At 31.7% G+C, this 22,266-nt stretch overlaps 1 protein-coding gene across 1 annotated transcript; it reads left to right on the forward strand.

Moving 5' to 3' along the window:
* Positions 1–7,406: 7,406 nt before the first annotated feature.
* LOC136206345 (pectin acetylesterase 5-like) lies at positions 7,407–11,436 on the forward strand. The gene is made up of 12 exons (XM_065997367.1): positions 7,407–7,767; positions 7,861–7,943; positions 8,036–8,165; positions 8,250–8,329; positions 8,409–8,498; positions 8,772–8,896; positions 9,396–9,456; positions 9,777–9,836; positions 9,960–10,037; positions 10,127–10,232; positions 10,708–10,853; positions 11,020–11,436. Exons 1-12 carry the CDS (start codon positions 7,563–7,565, stop codon positions 11,125–11,127), a joined length of 1,272 nt encoding a protein of 423 aa, XP_065853439.1. The 5' UTR covers positions 7,407–7,562; the 3' UTR covers positions 11,128–11,436.
* The last annotated feature ends 10,830 nt before the right edge of the window (positions 11,437–22,266 follow it).

The following is a 22,266-nucleotide window of genomic DNA, read 5'->3' on the forward strand; positions in this document are numbered from 1 at the left end:
GTCACTACATAAACAACACAGTCTACATGCCCTCTCATAACGACCCTACAACCAACGACTCCTTCTTATCAACATGCATTACTTTCAATGACCCGCGCAATGATAACCATGGCTCTACAGGAAGTGGAGGACCTGCTAGAATCAAAGATCCAAAGATTTTTGGATAAGCGAGCCTTAGGAGGGGTAAGAAGGGGAAACATAATGTCAAGAAAAACCCCAAGCGCACCGCATCATCGAGACACGCTTTCCAAAAGATTTGAAAACTCCCAAGCAAATCTTGTACTTTGGCACCGAAGATCCCAATAATCATATGACTTCATTCATGAGCACTATAAGCTTATATTCCAAAGATGGGGATATTATATGTAAGGTTTTTCTCACCATTCTGTCTACAAGTGCGCATGAATGGTACATGAGTCTAGCCCTAGAGTCCATCGACTTTTTTGACCTGCTCAATGACCTCTTTCTATCCTACTTCACGGTCCATCAAGATATATGGTCCAATCCCATAAGACAAGAATAAGGGCCCATCAACTATGCAACCCTCAATACAAAAGTCTAGCCCATCTCAGAAGCCCTATATAAGGCCATCCAACCCATTAATAAGAGGTCAGACTCTATCTCTCCGACTCCTTTTCTATTTCTAGTTATATTCTCTCCCATTTAGATATCTAACTTGGGCGTCAGAGTATTTCCGAGGGACTGTCCCCGGCACAGGAGGAGTCACCAACAACAGTATAGCCCCAAAAATCCCATCTCTCCATTAACCTATATTAAGTCAAATAAATAACAAAGGAACTTGGTCTATGAAATTGAACTATCACAAGGAACATGCTGCTAGGGTTGGGATCACAATTGGCACTACGACAATGCTTTCTTTTATACCTTGTTATATTTCAAATGCTCTCTGGAACTTAATATGCATAAAAACAATTAATGACAAAGGAAATTGGTTAAAAGGTTTTCATAATTTTTTTTTAGTAAAACGAGAATTGAGCTTTCATCAATGTAGTGAGAGATACTTTGTACCTATGTTTAGCTAAGCACCATTTAATCATAAAGATAATGCTTTACACAACTTCCAGATATAGTTGAGAATCTATTCTTCCTGTTCTTATTGTGAGTTAAGTGTGTTACTTCAAGCTAATTTACTTACCGCTATTTTGTTTATGTTTATTTACTTTGGATTAATGCATATTTACACCATTAAACTTGGTACGTTTTGTTTATTGATACCTTGAACTTTTAAAATAACCAATCACACACTTATAGTAGGTTTTAAAAACCTATCACACACTTATAGTTGACTTTAAAAACCTATCACATACCTATAGTTGGCTCATTTGGACAACATGTCTACTAAATCGTTGATATGTCATCTTTGACAGATCAGGTGACATACAGAACGAACTCATACGCTTTTTTTCCCTATAGCATGCATGTGTCACCTAATTTGTCAAAAATGACAGATCAACGATTTTATGTGTAGGAGGTCCGAATGAGATAACTATAGGTATATGGTAGGGTTTTAAAGCTAATTATAAACGTGTGATAAATTATTTTAAAAACTCAGGGTACCAATAGACAAAACTTGCCCGTGTAAATACTTATTACTTTTCTAATAGTAAAAAACCATCACAAACTATTTATAAAAGGGATTACTTTCTTGCAACACCAAATGATCTATACTCTATTTATCACTTGTGCTAGTATCACTCCTTTTTGTGAGAAACATTTAACATGAACCACTTTGGGCCCAAATGGTTTAAATTGTCTTTTTATCATGCTTTTTAGGATATTATCGGTTTTTGTATCTACCGTCGCAGTGAAAAGTTTTTTTTTTTTTCAATCTGCTCTTATTTACCCGGGTCTAAATTCAAACTTAATGGTTATCTTACCTAAGCTAGAGGGTACATTAGAAATTGAGCAATTCAAGCCTTACCTTTAAGATTATTTCAAAAGATCTTGTTGATCATTTGACAGAAATGGCTGTTAAAATTGTTTAATGCAACTACTTCGAAAGGAACCAATATGATTAATAAAAAAATGCTATAGGGAAATATGGAGCTGGAAATTGACATCAACAACACACTTGATTGGAATTTTATTTTAATGGTTATGAAAGCTTTTGATTTCTCTTTGCATTTCAAGAAATAGATCTTAAGCATTTTTTGACTTGGTTATGTTTTGGGACTTGGCTAAGGGTTATTAGTGTCCATCAAGGGACCTTTTTCGCCTATTCTATTTGGAAGACTTTTTGAGAAAATGGTTGTTGTAGTTAGGTGAGTGACGTGCGTTTTACGTATACGTGCATGTGAAGGTAATTGTACCTTAGTCGTATATCAAGTAATAAAGTAAAAGTAGAGTATCGTTCCCACGGGGATTGTGATTATAAGTACTAATCTCTTTGCTTACTATCTATTATTTAAACAATCAAAACGTAGAGTTTGTCGGACAACCAAGTTAAGACTTAAGCAAGAAATGAAATGAAAATTATACAAATTAGGTGAGAGATTACTTATATTGAAAGAAATTAAGGCTTCTAGCTTCATTTAATCTTTTTGTTTGGTAATAACACTTAACCCCTTTTAAGTTGTTTTATCCTTTTTAAGATGACAATTTTTCTTATTAATTAATAGCTTCTCGAGATTGGCTCTAAACTCTCGATTAATTACTTTCCATTGGTCCGACTCAAGTAATTAATCTAGAGAAGCATTAAGTTTTATTAATCTAAACCTTTTTAACCTACTTTACCTTGATCCGGCTAAAGTGATTACTTAAGATTCAAGAAAAATCGCTCGAGTAATTAGTTCTAAACTTTCGATTAATTACTTTCCCTTGGTCTGGCTCAAGTAATTAATCCAAGAAGCATTACGTTTTCTTAGTTCCAAACCTTTGATTTATTACTTTCCCTTGGTCCGGCTCAAGTAATAAATCTAAGATTTATAATAAGATTCATGAAAAACCTTGAAAAACCAATTAGCCACACTAAATAGTCATTAGGTCCAACTTATAAATTTCGATTAATCAATTTAATCACGGTCAATATAAACGATTAATTATGTTCAAGTAGAAATTTGGTCCATCTCCTACAAGCATTAAGAATCATAAGTTAGTTCTCAAAAAGGATAAACATAACTTAAATAGGTTAAACGTAATTACCACATAATTAAGGTTAAGATCCGCTTTTAGCCTTAGTTAAGGAGGTTTTAGCCCATGATTAGAGTAAATTACATCAATGGTACCTGAATTATACCTCAATTCACACTTTCGTACCTGAATTACATTGTCTCAAAAATATACTCCAAGTATGAATGACCGGACAATTTAATATTTTTAACCGACACTAACCAGTCAATTAGAATTTAGTCCATTTATTTGACCACTTTTAAGATTTTAACTATTTATTTAATAATTTTTAATTAAAAATTAAAAAAACTCTATCTCTCTCCTCTAATCTGTCACTCTCGTCGTTTCTCTCTCTTTCTCTCTCGTCGATGATGAAGTCTGGCGACTCAACCGCTGCTCGGCGTCGACTAATCTATTACTCTCTTCGTTTCTCTCTCTTTCTCTCTCGTCGATGATGAAGTCTGGAGGCTCAACCGCTACTCGGCGTCGACTGATCTGTCACTCTCTTTGTTTCTCTCTCGTCGATGATGAAGTTCGGCGGCTCAACCGCTGGTCGGCGTCGACTACTGTGGTTACAATAATAGCAATCACTGCGAGTTGCTTCCGACGGTTCTTATGGCTGACACGGACACATCCCTTCCAAGGACAGGAGCTCAAATCTCAAATCTTCTGCATTGCATCTCTAATCTTGTCTGGTAGAGAATAGATCATTTTCTCAGTACTTATTTCATTCTTGGCACCACTTTCTGAAACATATAAACTCAGTAATGTAAATAACCAATTTTTATATTCATCTTTCCAAAATGAAAAGATTGAACCAACAATCCACAGAAGCATAAAGAAACAAAATAGCCTGTTTTATATTCATCTTTCAACAGTTTTAATCTTAAATTTGGAGGTGAGAAGGTTGGATTTATTAGAGAGAAAGGAGATGGGAGAGAGACAAACATTGAATTTTCATTCTTTAGAGAGAGAAAGGAAATGGGAGAGAAGGAAAATAAGAAGAAGAACTATTCTAGTTCAGTAAAAATTGAAGAGAGAGTAAGAATGGAAGAGAGATAAAGAAACTAAGAGAGATTAGTTAAAATATTAATTAAAAAGAGTCAAAATTCGGGTTGACCAATTAGTGACTGGCTAAATGTATTATATTGTCCGGTTATCATTACTTAAAGTATATTTTTGAGACAAAATGTAATTCAGGTACTAAAGTGTGAATTGAGATATAATTCAGGTACTATTGATGTAATTTACTCCCCATGATTAGATTAAAACACACCTTAGAAAGATAAATAATGGAGTTCATAGTAATAAAAGAGATTGAAGTTTAGAAAAAACCGTAATGACGATTGCCGAATGAACTTGTTCGGTAACTTAAAACTTACTTTTATTGGATGAACTCTTGCACAAACAACAACTTGAGCACAATAACAACAATTAAAAAAACACACAAACAACTAATTCTTAAAGAGAAGAATTAGCAAAATAACATTATAGAGGGAGAAATTTAGCCTAAGCTTGGTGTGTCCTTAAATGGATCCCAAGGTCTCATTTTATAGTAAAATGACACAAATGCTTCTAAAGACTCAGTCTCGTTATGTCCCATAACTCCTTAATCTTCCATACTCATCTTTAAAGAGGCTGGTGGAAGACTTTGACAATTTGGGAGTTGAAATGAGTAAAGGTAGGAAAGGAATCATAGGCTTCAACATGTTCATCAACTTGGGATAATTTTATGGGTCTGTTACACTTCGAATTTGGAGATGATAGTTGTTAGTCATTTGTACATCTTTCTCTTAGCTTTCCAATGCATTTTGAATCGCCTCAATTCGAGTCCGTATGAGGGAGATACGATGAAAATACGAAAATATGTCAAATCTGTCCTAGTGTGAACAATTAGGCCTGTATTACTGCCAGCTCCATCTCGACGAGATGCATACAAAAATCATTTTTTCACTCCATTTTACTCCCGAGTTCTCGCCTTAAACCCCGACTTTGGTTATTTGTGCCGAAAACCTTGCGAAATTGCCTGAAAAACACACAAAATGATTTAGATACATAAAATGAAGAAAATATACAAAAACCATTATTGAAACTTATCAAAATATCACTAAAAATGTATTAATTAAGTACGGGAAATGCTATAAATCATGACGATAACAGTGAGTAAGGGGCTCTAACTCTTATAATCTAACTCTAGGGCAGAGCTGTCAAAATGGGTAAATGGGTCAACCCAATCCAACCTATTTAGTGGATGGGTTAAGACAATCCATTTATATATGGGTTATTGTGACCCAACCCATTTATTAAATGGATAACACGAGTTGACTCATTTAATCCAATTAACAAAATCTAATTAAAAATTGGAAAAAAAATAAAAAAATACATAAAGTTTAAAAACAGAAAGGAAAACTTTGTAATTCTAGTGGATTTTTAGAATTTTAGAATTTTAAAAATCTGTAATTCTAAATTCTGGAATTTCAGGAATCTGAATTCTAGATTCTAAAATTCTAGAAAATTTTAGAATTTCAGAAAATACTAGAATTTCAAAATTTCAAAATTCTGAAATTCTAGAAAATATTAGAATTCCAGTATTTTTTGGAATTCTATAAAATACTGGAATTCTTGAAATCTGGAATTCTAGATTCTAGAATTTTGGAATTCAGAATTTTAAATTTAGAAAATACTAGAATTCTAGAATTTTGAAATTCCATAATTCTAAAATTTCAGAAAATACTAGAACTCTAGATTCTGGAATTCCAAAAATTGGTATTTCAGAAAATACTGAAATTAATTTAAGTATACTCTAGGATCCTAAAACTAGGGAATTATAGATTCTAGAAAATTCTGGAATTCCAGAAAATACTAGAATTTCAGAATTCTAAATATTTTAGAAAATACTAGAATTCTATATTCTGGAATCCTAGATTTTGGAATTGCATAGTTATAAAGTTATAAAAAAATACTAGAATTCTAGATTCCGAAATTTCAGAATTTCAGATTCTAGAATTCCAGAATTCTGGAATTTCAAAAAAAGAAAAGAAAAGTATGAGGAAAATACTTCTACATTTTTATGGTGTTCAGAGATTTGTCGCGAATTTGATAACGGTAAAAACTATAACACTATTTTTGGGATACAAAACCCAGGTACAATTTGCGAAAACGTGAAAGCACAGCTTTTTTTAAAAAATTAACTATTGATTTTATCAGCTTAAAGTCTGATATAAATTCACGATTCTATTTTTCACATTTTCATGTTTTTCCATTTTTCTCGTTTTTCAGTTTTTTTTGTTCATGTTTCACAAATTATTAAATGAGTTAATTTGTCAACCCAACTAACTCACAATCCAATCCATTTATTATATAGATTAGATGGATCGGCCCATTCATGACCCAACTTATAAATGAGTCAATCCAATCCATTTATTCTATGAGTTAAGTGGGCTATTAAATGGATTATGATCCATTTTGACACCTCTACTCTAGGAGCGGTTTTAGCTTGAAGCATAACAGTGTATAGTGAACTTTCTTAGCAGCGGGTAAATTAGACAGAGTCGATTGTTTTCCGCTATTTCTGTTATCCAACAACGTCACATGCTTTTTATCTAGTATTGAAAGAATTTATTTAGGCATAATACATTCCAATTTCGAAGTTGTCCAAAAACTGTAACTGATCCCTAAATTTAAAAACGTTACAACTAATCCTTATCTTACTTATTTGGAACAAATAACTCTTCATATGCCACATGACAGCGTGTGATTGGAACTTCAAAACGTTACTATTAATATCCACTGCAAATGCGTCGCCACATGGAATTTGATGATATATTTGTTTCAAATAAGTAAATTGAGGAGGTTAGTTGTAACGTTTTGAAATTCAGAGAGTAAAGCCTGTTTGTTACTGTTTGCTGTTTGCAGTTGCTGCTTGCTGTTGCTAGTTGTAGTTTGCTGTTACGGTTTGCTATTTGCTGTTGAAAAAAGCTGCTTTTCCAAAAAGCAGAGATTCTCTGCTTTTGTAAAAGAATGCTTTTAAAGTGTAAAAAGCAAACATGAGGTCACTAACCAAATATCTAATACTGTTTTTCAAGTGTCATAGGCAAACATGAATGTCACTAACCAAACACATAAAACTCTTCATTTCGAACTGCAAAGACAAATATGAACATGAAAAGGAGCACCCAAACACCTCCTAAGTGCAGTAAAAACCCTGAGGGACTAGGGGTATATTAGAGGATTTATTTATATATTGTATTTGATTGGTTATAACTTTCACCTATCGGGTGTTACCATTAACCCATGGACCATCGCCGTGACTGTAACGTTAATACCTTGGTAAAACACACTTCTTTTTCGGCTGCCGATCGACGGAAGGAAGGAAGTACGACGAAGTTTTGGCACAAAATCATTTACCGTTGAACTTCGGCCCCAATTCTTCGATGGCGAATCCAAAGGTTCGAGGTTTTATACGGTGGAGAAATTGGGCCAAGAAAGACTGGGCAGTTGCAGCTGTGGGATTAACTGTGATAATCATCTCCGCTATTACCTTTTTCTTCGACTCAGAGACCGACCGTCTCGACATCATCACCCTTGAGGATCTTGTTGACTTGACGTTAGTGCACAACGCCAAAGATAGAGGCGCCTGTACTTGATTTCTCATCTCTATCTCTATCTCTTCTCCACTCTATAGTTCCTGTTTCTACTCATTTGCTTACTCTTCCTTCGACTCTGCTGCAGTTTGTTTAGATGGGAGCTTACCTGCGTATCACTTCCAGAAGGGATTCGGATCTGGCTCTACCAATTGGCTACTGCACATTGAGGTGTTTCTCTTCATATTCGATTCCTCGATTCAAGTTTGACTTTTTTCTTTCCCTGTTATACTGTTTAGGTTTTAAATTTCAACCTGCTGCAGGGTGGAGGCTGGTGTGATTCAATAGAATCATGTTCGTTTCGCAAAAGGACAAAGTTAGGATCCTCAAACAGCATGGAACGGCAAGTTCCTTTTTCTGGAATTCTTAGCCGGCATCAGTCTCAGAATCCCGGTAAAGTTGTGCTGAATTATATTTAATTGTTGGTTGCTTACTTTTCCCAGTGAAAATTGAGATTGGAATTATGATTTCTTGTAGACTTCTTTAACTGGAATAAGGTCAAGATACGTTACTGCGATGGTGCATCTTTAGCCGGACATCCTGAAAACGAGTCCAAGGTTTGGTTTGTTCTGCTGTTTATTTGATTGTAACTTGTAAAAATGAAATCAAGAAAGTAGATTTTCTCTTCTTTTGTAGAACGGAACACAGCTCTATTTCAGAGGCCAGCTCATTTGGGAAGCAATTATGGATGAACTTTTATCAATTGGGTTGTCTAATGCCAAAAAGGTAGTTTCTGATTCTACTTTGCTTGTTTGATTGAGGGTAAAGATTATATATAGTGATGGAGAATATGATTTTGACAAATGGACAACTTGATGTTTTAGATGATACTTTTTACAGGCTTCCATCACTGATTATAAAAAGTCACATTATTGCTTTATTTGTTTTTCTTTTCTTCATCATTTGATGAATAAATTTAGTTCAAAAATTTCAGAAAATTTTGCTTCCTATTATTGAGTTAGTATAAAGTACAGATTCTTAGTGATATTTTCCTTGTAGGCTCTTCTTTCAGGGTGCTCTGCTGGAGGATTGTCTACTCTTATTCATTGCGATAGCTTTCGAGCGCTTCTGCCAAAGGATGCCACTGTTAAGTGCCTTGCTGATGCAGGTTTTTTTCTTGATGAGTATGTTCGATGACAATGTTAATACAAGTATGTTCAATGAGTGTGCTAATATCTGTTTTAAGCTAACATGTCCTATGAGTTGTCTGATACATGTATTATGAATTTGTGATATTGTGTATTGCTATTCATCATATTTCATCTGTGAATTCTGAATGTGCTTGCATCATAGTATTTTGTATGAAATATTGATACCAATCATATTTTATCTGATTTTCACATGGACATAGGTTTTCCCAGTTTTCCTTTTTGAGCCTTAGAAGGCCTAATGTCCAATTCACTTGTACGCTCTACTTTGTCAAAGTAACTTTATTATTTGAGGTTAGCAACTGGAGGGTTCTGCAGATTCAGATATAAACAGTTAGAGCATCTCCTATTCTTCATCAAAGTGCCAGAGAACTTTGCAATGTCTTAAGTTTTGCTGCTACCATAATGCTTGTTATGGATATATGCTGAGATATTATTGAAAATGTTCAAAATTGCCTGCTGTTGTTAATTTCAGGAAAGATATTCTTGGACATCACACAATGAGATCTTTCTATCATAACGTCGTCGATCTTCAGGTTTATCTTTGCCTCCATCCCTGCCAATTAAATGTAATTACTAGCTCGATGGTTGAAAATTCATCTCTAATTGCTGGAGAATTATGACTCAGCTACCTTATGACCTCAAACATGAAATGATCGCATTTTATTAAAAAGAATTACATGTGAAAAATCATTTCATTCTTTTGAATTAGTATCATATCTAAGCATGTTCAGCGTGCTCCTTGGTACAATGCTTAACCGACATAAATTCTCATGTCAACAAGGAAACAATTATTCTATCTGATTTCACATGTCATAATTGATGTTTTGCTTGTGTTTTCTTCTGTTACTGTTAGGGTGTAGAGAAAAGTTTGCACAAGAACTGTATCGCCAGAATGGGGAAGGACTATTTCAAGGCAAGACAACTCCTAGCAATTGTTCCCTTTTTCTTTAGCTCTTCTCTTATGAAATACCCAATATGCTCGTTAACTTTATCATGTGCTGTATCTATGATTATGTGTTGTTGATTGCTGTAACAGTGTCTTTTTCCTCGGGAAATAATTAAAGACATAATGACCCCAGTTTTCTTAGTCAACCCAGCTTATGATTTTTGGCAGGTAATTATCCACAGAAATATTATTTCTTTCTCATGTTCAAATTTGAATTTCATTTACCATGTATATGATATTAATGTTGTAGTCTTTAGATACAACACATCTTAGTATCAGTTGAAACAGCATCTCATGGGCATTGGGAGAAATGCAGATTGAACCTTAATCATTGTAGCCCTAGCCAGATGGAAATCTTACAAGGTAATAATTGTTGTTTCGTCAGGAAATGAAAACAATTCGCACAATTGTCTTGATCAATACATTGTTATGTAAACCCAAAAGACAGAAACTTTTTTTTTATATAAAAAAGGGGAAGAGGGAGTTCTTATATTGTTTTTTTTTTTATGTTTTGTTGCTGGCAGGAAGCAAATATGTAGGATCATACTTCACATATAGATTGATAGGGACTGAATTAACCATCTGAATGTAGTTTAAATTTTTGGAACTTTTAGCTGTGAAGATAATGTAGCGAGTCTAATTGTTATAATCTAAGTTTTCATCTTGGAGGTTTGTGCTTGGATTAGAAAGTAACATGAGATCATTGAATAATGTACATGCACACCATTCTAGTGTGAAGTTGACTCTCACAATTTAATGAGATAGAAACGTCTCAATAATAATATACGTATGTCATGGCCTCATTTACTTCTTTTGTCTGTGGACTTGCCTCTTGCAGGTTATCGTGACTCTATGCTCAATGCGCTGGGTGATTTCCAGAAAAATGAGTTAGGAGGAATGTTCATAAATTCTTGCTTTATTCATTGCCAAACATGGATGGCTGAGACGTGGCATTCGCCAACTTCTCCGAAAATCAACAACAAGGTGAGGACTGAGGTCTATCATTTTATTTTTGTTGCTTTGCCTTGCAATGTTTATGTTGTTGTTTTTGAGTGTGACAAGTGACAACTGAAGTTCAAGTGCACACCAAAGTTCTTTTTTTTTTTTAAAGATTCGGTTTTCGCAAGTATGCTGACTGCTGTAGTAACAGACGATTGCAGAGTCAGTCGGTGACTGGTACTTTAACCGTGGAGTAGTAAAGAAAATTGACTGCCCATATCCGTGCAATCCTACTTGCTATAACATGGATTTTTTGTGACTCTGCACTCCTCCGACCTCCGGGGAAATTTCAGCTTTTTATCTTAAGGGGTGATACGGAGAAGAAACTAATGGTGCGCAAAAGGTACTGTTTCATTGCATTGGGGTATATTTATTACATTTCCATTTTTTCATTTTTGTATAATATTCTTTTGTTTTAGGATCATGTTAGCCGACCCCGAATCATTTCGGGACTAAGGCTTTGTTGTTGTTGTTATTCTTTTGTTTTAGGACAATTCTAATAGCTATTTCACTTTCTGTATGTTGAAAGAGCCATGCTATTTATATGTGGGGATATATGTGAAGGAAATCTCTCATATCTTAGTCATTCGAAATATTACTTGGAACAAAAGAGCAATGAACCTTCTCTTCACCTCTTTGGGCTTCTGTTGAATTGAGAAATGGGTTTAGAATGGATAAGTGAACTACTATGCTTGAAATAGAATAAATTAAAATATGGATTTGAATTTGAATTCTTTATATTTGGAATAAATGAATAATAAAAATTCATTTGTTCATATTTTTTAAAATTATCCTCATTCAAAAATGAAATATTAAGTAAGATAGAATTTTTAGAAGTAAATTAGCCAATGCTATAGCAAAGGTAAGGGTATCCAAGAGCGCTAGAATGATGGACCATAAAAGTTTGGTTTCTTACCAAGAGATTGTAGAAATTTCATTGATAGTAGTAGGAGGCAAAGGCTTGGTGTGGGCGAATCTGATGCAATAAACAAACTATTCTATGATTTGCAAAAGAAAGGTCGAGTTTTTTCTATTTGATCAATATAGATGATAAAGGAAGACTGAAGGATGTTTTGCGGATTCATCCATGCTCAAAGCCATCGTTTGAAGAATTCAATAATGTGGTGCGCTTCGATATAACTTATCTTGTTAACATATATAAAATGTTATTTGCGATGTTTGTGAGTGTAAATCATCATGGGCAATCAATGATATTAGGTTGTGCTCTAATATTTAATGAAGATGTTAATCATTTCAAGTGTGCGTTCTCGACTTGGATTGGGGCAATGAGATGAGAACCTCACATGATCCTTACAAAATCAATGTGAGAGCATAAAAAGTGCAATTAGAGTTGTACTTCCTAATGTAGCTCACTGATAAGTTTAAGTACATTGTTGAGTATCAGAAAGTCATAAATGAGTTTAATGTGATAGTGTACGACAACAATTTCACATAAGACTTTGAAACAAAATGGAAAGGGTTTTTGCATATCCATTGTTTATAATGCAGTAAGTGATTGTCGAACCTCTATAATGAGAGAGAAAGATGAGCTCCAATATTTCCCAATCATATTTTTTGGGCGAGAATGGTTTCTACTCAGGGAAATGAAAGTATGCATGCATTATTTTGATGGATATGTAAATTCGATGTGTACACTTAAGCAATTTGTCGAGCAGTATGAGATTGCTATAATAGGCAAGATGTAGAAAGAGTTTAAGGTTGAATTGGAAAGCAAACACAAAGTCATAACGTGCAAAACTGATTTTGATTTTGAGAAACAGTTTTAGGAAGCTTTCACAAATGATATGTTCGACAAAGTGCAGGTGGAGTTATCCAAGATGTTGTACTGTTTGAAAGCTTTCACAAATGATATGTTCGAGAAAGTGCAGGTGGAGTTATCCAAGATGTTGTACTGTTTGAAAGATTGATATGGGATGGAGAACAAAATAATGATGGGTAGAGAAGATGAAAATTTTGAATAGGCATATAGAGAATTCATACCAAGGGGAATTGGAATTTACGGTCGAATATAGATAAGATGGGTAGCATTTTGAATGCAGTTGCAAGAAATTTGACTTCTACGGATATCCTTGTATCCATATATTCAAAGTAATGAGTTACGGAGATGTAAGAAAAATTGATGAAAGATATATTAAGAATCGGTAGAGAAAGGACATACAACAACGCCACACAACCGTTTCTCTCGGGAAGACTGATCCTTCGAACTTTCTCTATGTAAGTTTTTATCAATAGACATCCTTAGAGAAAACTATTTATCCTTGTATCTTGCCCTTCGACAAACGTTGATAAGTTATTTATTTCCTTAAAATTTATGCCTTTAAAGCAGGCGAGCATCAATAAAAATAATTTCAATCCTAACTTAAAATCATTAACCTTGATCCATTGTCTTTTCCGGTTCTGATGATAACCATAATCTATCGTTTTGTTGGCGCCATAAACTCTAGAGAAACATTAAAAATTTAGCCCGCCGTTAATGAGACTGATGAAGTAAGACAGGAAAGAAAAAACACTAAAATAATCTGTATTAAGTGCACCCCGTTCAATCTCTTGCAGCAGTCTTGCATGTTGCCATATCTCACGTTAGGGGTCTACAATGGATTAATTTTCTGTATTTGGGTTACAACCCAACTCATTAAAAGAAATAATTCATGGGTTGATTGTTAAAACCAACCCAACCCATTAAATATTGAACTTGAATATATTGGGTTGGGTTGAGCTGGGTTGGATTGGTTATTAATTTAAATAATTTCAAATATAAATTTATATCTATTTAACATTTGACTAAATTAATGAACTTAAAAATATTTGTACCAAATAAAATGTAAATAACATTAATTTTTGAGTTAATTTTGAAAAAAAAAAATTCATGTGCTTTCACATTTTCGTAGATCGGTACATGTGAGTTTTTTTTTTGCTCCAAAACAAATGACTTGACACCTTCAAAATAGAATGATATTTTCGAGATTTTTTTACCTTTTCAGTTACTTTTTGATCCACTTTTTTTTTAATTCCATAATTTTTTGGAATTTTAGAAATTTCTCGAATTCTAGATTTATGGAATGAATTTAGAATTTAAGATTTCCGAAATTCCAGAATTTCTAGAATTCCAGAATTTTTAAAATTTCAGATTTTTGGAATTCTAGAATTTCTAGAGTTTTAAAATTTCCAGAATTTCCAAAATTTTAGAATTTCTAAAATTCCAGAAATTCCAAAATTCTAGAATTTCTAGAATTTCAGAATTTTTAAAATTATAGAAATTCTAGAACTTTCGAAATTCGATAGATTTTTAGAATTCGAGAATTTTAGAATTTCGAGAATTTCTAGAATTTCTAAAATTTTAGAATTTCCAAAATTCTAGATTTTCTTAAAGTGTAGATTTTTGAAATCCCAGAATTTCTTGAATTCCAGAATTTTCAAACTTTAATAATTTCTAAAATTCCAGAATTTTTGAAAATTTTGAAATTTTAAAATTCTAGAGTTTTTAAAATCCCAGAAATCTGAAATTCTATAAAATTTTGGAATTTTAGAATTTCTGAAATTCTAAAATATCCTTAATAAGAGGCTTAAGTTTCTTCTTTGTTATAATTAAAATTTCGAATCTGTTTTACAAAAGTTGATCATTTATTGGGATAAGGTTCAATCTATCCGAGAATAAAAATAAACATATCTATAACGTTGATAGGTATGAGTAATTTTATCTATAAAGTTGACAGTTATGACCGATTTTATTCATAACGTTGTTAAGTTTGATCAAATTCATATATTATTAAAAAACACAGATATTTTGTTTTTAATTTTCAATTTCAATTGCAAATCAGTTGATTCTAATTTTCAATGAAAACGTTTTACCATTTTTCTTGTTTTTTTTTTACCGTTTTTTCTATTTTTTTTCGTTTTTCAAGACTTTCACGTTTTGTTTCACTTTTTTTCTAACTTTTTATTTTTTCTCATTTTTTGTGCTTTTAAAATAAACAAAGTCTCCATTTGCACACACTTTAAATTACAATTTGTTATTTAACACTCTTAATTTAATATATGAATTATAATAATATTTTGTAATAAACTTGTTTTTAAACGGAAAATATGAGAATAAAAAAATACATGCAAATATTTGAATAAAAATTCAACCCAACCTAATCAATTGATTCCTTACATGGGTTGGATTTCAATCTAACCCATAGATAAAACCATTAGAATGAAAATACATGGATTGAGTTGAGTTGGATTGGTTAATTCTTGTACACCCCTATCTCCCGTGCATAGTGACACTTGATAAACGGGTGCCAAACATCTGTAAACGAGCCTCTGCAACAAGGAATTATTTTAAAGGTTGATCTTATACATGCTACAAGTATTCCAATCACGGTCTTAAGTTCATACATATTAATAAGGCATTGTCTTTTACATATTCGCTTAAATAGTTTCAATTCAGGTTAAGTTCACAATATTTTGTAGAATTACGGTGATGAATAGTGGAATCTATACCTTATTTATCATGTACCATTTGAAACTAAAGTAAAAAGCTTAAATGTTCAATCAAACGAAACATTAAAAGAACATTAACAATTTACTATTCCAAATAAGATATACATTAAAGATATTTAGAAAAATAAATAAATGACACCATCCTAAAGTTACATGGGAAAACTCTCCCTTCTTGGTGGATTAGTCACCATCTTCAGGTGGAAATAGATTGATCGAAAATCTACGTTTGAATATGTCGCCTTGACCTTTCACAAAAAGCAAACTTGATCCCGAGCACATCTACAGATTCCAAACTCAACAGCCTTCTCCACCTCAATTTTTAATTTCTCATTTAGCTGACCATAGTAGCACTCAACTACTTAGCATCCATATTCAATTATTGACATTATTATGTAGAGTGGACGACTTCTTCTTATCACCCCGAAATCACAAGTTAAAATAGCCACATTGTCTTTCTCCTCAGTCAGCAATTCTTTAAGACGCGCTACTTTGTCTTTCAAGGAATGAGACATGCCTTCATGGCAATTAAACGAACTAGGTAGCTTATCTCGTTCGGACCTCGCACGTTGAAAGTCCTCCTCCAACCTCTTATATTCCCTATATGGGTATGAATGATCTGCTCCCTTTCACGAATGACACTCTCAACTTTGTCTACCCAATAGGCCATTTGAAGAACCAATTTTTCATTCTTTTTCACCTCGCCTTCAGCTCTTTTAGTTTAATTAAAAATGCATTATTCATTTTATGTGTGTTTGAAATAATATCTTTTACAATTTGAATTAATATTTTTATATTTTTTTATAATCATATTATACATATCAAAACTGTTTTCAAACGGTGAAAAACACAAATTTCGAATGCACGTAAAACGAATAACATTCTATTAATCGAGTTTTATGTTTAAAACTGATTTTTTTTAGCCATCATGAGTTTAACGTATAACCAAAAATAAAAGGTTAATAACTTAATATATCTAAATAAAACATCAAATATTTAATAAACCAAACAAATGAAAGATTAGAGTCTCATAATGCTTGCCTTAAAAAACCCCAAAATGTCCTGCAATACAATAAGCACCCACAGGATTTACAATGCAATAAAATCTAAAATTAATTAGAGCATTTGACTTCCCCCAATTTCCAAAACAAAAGTCAATATCAAAATAAAGAAAATTTCACCATTTGGATTGATTTTGTTGATTTAAGGCCCTGTTCTTTATTACTTAATTTCAGTAACAATCAGTTCAGTTCAGTTCAGTTCAGTTCAGTAGTAATCAGTTCAGTTCAGTTCAGTATTCAGTTTCAGTATTCAATAATTTATCATTATTTATTATAATTATTATATATTATTATTATTTATATATAATTTATTATTATTATCATTATTTATTTATAATTTCAGCAATTTATTATAATTATTATAATTTATTATATATTAATTTATCTATTTTCATTATAATTATATTTATATATAATTTATGCTTTGTCATTATATATATTATCATTATTTATTATAATTATAATTATTTGGTGCAACTTATTTGCAAATTTTGCGAAAAGTAAATAAATATTATATTAATACGTTTACATTACAATGCTCTAAAAAATTAACTGGCTCAACTACCTTAATATCTCAAATAGTGCAATTTTATCCCTAATATTAGAAGCCAATAGCAATTTTACCCTTAACATTGATAAATTGAGTCAAGATTTTGTATTCATATGAAAATTCATATTTAGACGTTAGGAGTAAAATAACCCCGGACCCAAAACGTTAAAGGTATTTTTGTACCTTAATACTTAATTGTAATAAAAAGTTAAGAGTGTGTATTCATATAAAAATTTGTATTTAATTTCATAGGCTTTAAATTATATATAAATTTGTGTTTGTATGTAATTTATATTTTTAATTTAAATTAGACTCATTTTTATTTAATGTCATAGGATTTTATCGAGCCTAGATTTTATTTGATATTTAATTTAGTTTAATCTTTAATAATATGTTTATTTATTATTGATATTATTTTTTTTGGTAGAAATATTATTATTATTATTGTTATTATTATTATTATAAGCTTATTAATGTCCAATATTATCATTAAATTATTTTAAAGTCTAATATCATCATTATTGTTACGTTCGATTAAATTCGGTTAAGTTCGGTATCATTCAGTTAAGTTCAGTAGCATTCAGTTAAATTCAGTTCAGTTCAGTATTCAGTATCATTCAGTTCAGTTCAGTTCAGTAGCATTCAGTTCAGTTCAGTTCAGTTCAGTTTTTTTCAGTAATAAAGAACAGAGCCTTAACTAGCTCACTGAATACTTAATTATTTATTGTTTTAATTAGAGAAATTGAAATAAAAGCTTATGTCATAAATGAATGGTTGAATAATATTTGCAATAAAAAGTCTAAGATGTTACTTTTAAATCCATTATGTAAACTAAAACGCGGTATTCATTTTAATATCTAAGTAATGATGTTAGGCCCTGTTCTTTATTACTTAATTTCAGTAACAATCAGTTCAGTTCAGTTCAGTTCAGTAATCAGTTCAGTTCAGTTCAGTTCAATTCATTGACTATCACCATCATATCCCCCTTATATTATTATTTTATTATTCTTACGTCTCTTTTTTTTTTTCTAACACATAAAATATTTTATCATTTATTTGTCGTCATATAAAGCTCCTATTTATTCAATTAATTAGCTCTGAATATTAATCCAATTAAAATATTAATCATTTTATCCGAGATTGGAATTGTAGTTTTTTATAATTCCAAATAAGGCTTTTAAAATTTATTTATAGATATATATTATATACGTAAAAGAGCTGTTTTTTAACTGTAAAAAATCCAAATTTCGAATGCATATAAAATAAATAATGCGTTTAAAACTAACTTTTGATGTCATTAGGGGTTTACTGTGATAATTAGGGGTGCACATGATCGGTTAACCAGTCCATTAACAAAAACCATTAACCAGTCCATTTAATTCGGTTAACCATATTTCGGTTAATATAAACTTCGGTCGGTTAACCTATATTTCGGTCGGTTAACCATTAGTGACTTTTCGTAGCAAATATCACTTTACATCTATAATTATTCACTTTAAAATAAATATATAATTATTTAAATATTAAATAAAAATATGTAACTTCAAATTTAATTAACAAAATTGCCAAAACAAATAAGTTTTAAGTTATTTTGATATTTTTAACTTAAAAATTAAATAAAAATATGTATATTTATAGATTGATAATTAAATTTCTACATATATTTATACTAGTTTTATGTGCATTAATACATAATCGGTTTATTTTTCGGTTTCGGTTAACCATCGGTTTTTAAAATAAAAACCGTAAACTAGTCCATCGGTTACGGTTAACCTATTTTTCGGTTTGGTTTCGGTTTCGAAAATCGATTTTTCGGTTTTCCGGTTAATGATTGAAGTGAAAGATTAATGATTCAATTCACCTAAAGCAGAATGATCGGAAATTTCAAGATGATTTTTGTCTATTGTATTTGTTTATGGGTTAATTTCAAATAAGTGCTTTGTGGTTTCACATTTTTTGTATATCGGTATCCATGGTTGGTAAAATTTTCATTTTTCTAAATTTGACCGATCATGATTTCAAAAAAAAAATTTTAAAAATTAAAATTGTTTAATATCATATTCACTATGGAATCAATTTTTTTTTTCAAAATCATAAACTTTAAACATTAACTTTCTATCTCATAAAAAAAATATCTAAATGACCTCAAATCTAAAAAGTTAAAAGAATTAAAGCTATTTAAAATGTCGTTTAATTCTTGAATTTTTTTATTTTTAGATTGTTATCCATCAAATTGAGAAAAATAAAGTTTTTGCTAACAACATATTGATCTACAAAAATTTATTTGAAATTGACCGTTTATTTATTTATTTATTGAAAACTGATATATTCTGAATTCATGTTATTACCTAACCATGTACCAATACGCATGCTTCATGTCATTATTATTAAATAAATAATGACTTAGTGCTTCACATCTTCATTATATCTATTTTTCTAATTATCTATTAGGAAATGACATATTACTATTCATATAATAATCTTACTTTTTTTAGCATATTCTGCCCAATGTCCATGAATCAGCCTTGTGCTATTCCAGAAGCAATGGTGTCATCTTCACTATTCCATAACTAAAATAAGTTTTTAGGTTATTATTTGTTTAGAAAAATAAATAGTCAATACTTTTTAATCTATAGGGAGAAAGTGTAGATTTAGTTATATTATAATTGGAGATAATTGATTTAAACTCTACGTATAAAATAGTATAATATTAGCATTAGTTTTGGTTGTATATGTACACTAATACAACTTAAGTGAGTTAGGCGTGAAATCAAATTAATGGAAAATAATATTTTGTTAGATGTGCCATTAATAGAGTGTGAAATTGCTTCTTCGGACAAAATGTTAATGTAAAATTGCATGACATGAAATTTAAATTTGTTCTTATTACTCTTTTTGTGTACTTTTTATTATCTAAGCAAAGAAAAATTAAATTGGCTGTGATTTAAAACTATGCGAACTAAAATTAGTAAAGTAAAATGAGATTAAATTCAATTAATAAAAACATAGAGATAGGCTTCCGCTAATCTTCGTCTTTAACTTCACTAAGAATCATATCCAAGTCTGTACAATTAAACCTAGAGACAATGATTATTTACTAAGTAATTAATCTAACTTTGATCCAGTCAAGATGGATCCTATTTCTCATATAATTATTGTAGTTTGGTCTAGTCAAGAATAACGATGCAAAGAAAGCATTAAGTTTTAGTGAAATAACCCTAGATTTAATTCCTGATGATGCGGAACATTTCTTCAAGGGTTTGAGTCCGAGCAAACGAAGTCGGATGAGGAATGAAGTATGGACAAGCACGCAAGGAAAAGGGGCCCACATGACGTGCCAACCCTTCCAGACGCCGTGTGGATTAAGTTCTGGCACAAGGAGGTGCACGGAGAATTCGCGCACAGTCGTTGGCAGAAACTGACCCACACGCCGCATGGGTTAAGGGGCACGGCGTGTGGGGTGATTTCTGCACTTAAAATGAGTCTTGTGATACAGCTGCCAGATTTTGTCCCATTCCGGAAATTACTGTTTTACCACTCATATAATTACTCTTTTGCCATTTAGGATTAATAACCTAAATGTCATTTGTGTATTCCTTCCCCATTTTACCCTTTTCACTATCTATTATGTTAACTCTAGTCAGACTTTTTAGTCTTTTACATTTTATTTTGGAGAGCTATATAAGCTCATTTCCTAAGGATATGCAACTTTTAATCAATCAAATTATATCTTTTTCTTTGTGAAGCTCTTGTTAAGGTTTCAACCTTCAACAATGTGGGATCTATGATTTCCTACGGTTTAGTCTGTAACACCCGGAATTAACTCCTTCTTGTTTAGCTAGAGAAACTATGTCATTTTCCCTTTCACGTGACACAAGATATATAACATACATTTGTTTTCGTGTCGTTTGATGGTTTTTCGTGACAGTATTAAAATTATGTCATCTGAAAGCTTAACTACAAACACGCTCAATTCACTTGTGGCCTTACGATGATACAGTTTTGTCATCTAAAGAAAACGCATGTATAATTCAAAAGTTACTTAACCATCAGATGACACTTGTGATATATGACTGTCATGGTTTTCAGAAAACAAAAAAGCGGTAAATGAAATTTAACTTAAGCAGCCAATTAAAACGGATCCCAAATTTAAGGCGCTCATAACGTTTGACTAAAATTTCAGCTCATCTGTAAACCATAACCTAGAGACTAAATTAGGTTTCGCCTTCAACTCAGGCTTCGGCTCTCTCATCCCTCTCTTTGGCTATCTCTATGGTTGCTTTCTACATGCAAATAATTAAGACTGAGATAGAAACACGGTAATGGTAAGCCATATTTACTTTGTTCCTCGATGTATTAGAGTTTTATTGTTCCTTAATCTATCTTCCCCTCATCAGATTTACTCTTACGGATGTGGATTTCAACTGCTGGAATAAGAATCTATTAATTTTCAGACTTAACGTTGAAAATGTTAGATCTCTCGCTTAGATACACTGATTTTACTGTATTCATTGTGAGATTCACTAATGAAAATAGTGGGTCTTTATCTTACAGGTGGGCAATATACTTCGTGATGCTATTGTGGGTGATGCTGAGATAGGTAGATCTTGCTCTTTTTATTTGCAAATATTATATATTAACAGCTTAATATATCATTAGCCCCTTGAAGTTGTCCAAAAATATTGATTGGCCCCTGAACTTTCAAAGCGTCCTAATAGCCCCCTCAACTTGCATAACATGTTCAGTTAGCCCTATGAACGTGCGCAAAATGTAATCAATTGATCACTCGGTTGTAAAAAAAATAAGTTAAATGAAAAAGATGTATTGCACGCATCTTAAAAAAAAGTAAAACAACCAAGATCATGGTATGTGGTTCTAATATTAGAGAAGATAAGTTTTATAGTTGAAAAATAATAACTTCCTTTTTAATCTATTTTTGAATTGCGTAATAACATTTTAAGATGCATGGAATGCATCTTCTGTATTTAACTTACTTTTTTGTAATCGAGTGATCAATTGATTACATTTTACGTAAGTTTAGGGGGCTAACTGTACATTTTATGCAAGTTGAGGGGGCTATCGAGACACTTTAAAAGTTCAGGGGGCCAATCAACCTTTTTAGATAAGTTCATGGGACAAATGATGTATTAAGCCTATATTAACATTAGAAATTATGAACTCGTGTGATTCCTTTTTTATTTGAAAATAATATTTGCTTATATATATGGAAATATTGATTGAAGAGATGGTCAATCAGTTCATGTCTATAACATGAGAAGATTTC

Source organism: Euphorbia lathyris, chromosome 9 (genome assembly GCF_963576675.1).
Source record: "Euphorbia lathyris chromosome 9, ddEupLath1.1, whole genome shotgun sequence".
Taxonomy (NCBI): domain Eukaryota; kingdom Viridiplantae; phylum Streptophyta; class Magnoliopsida; order Malpighiales; family Euphorbiaceae; genus Euphorbia; species Euphorbia lathyris.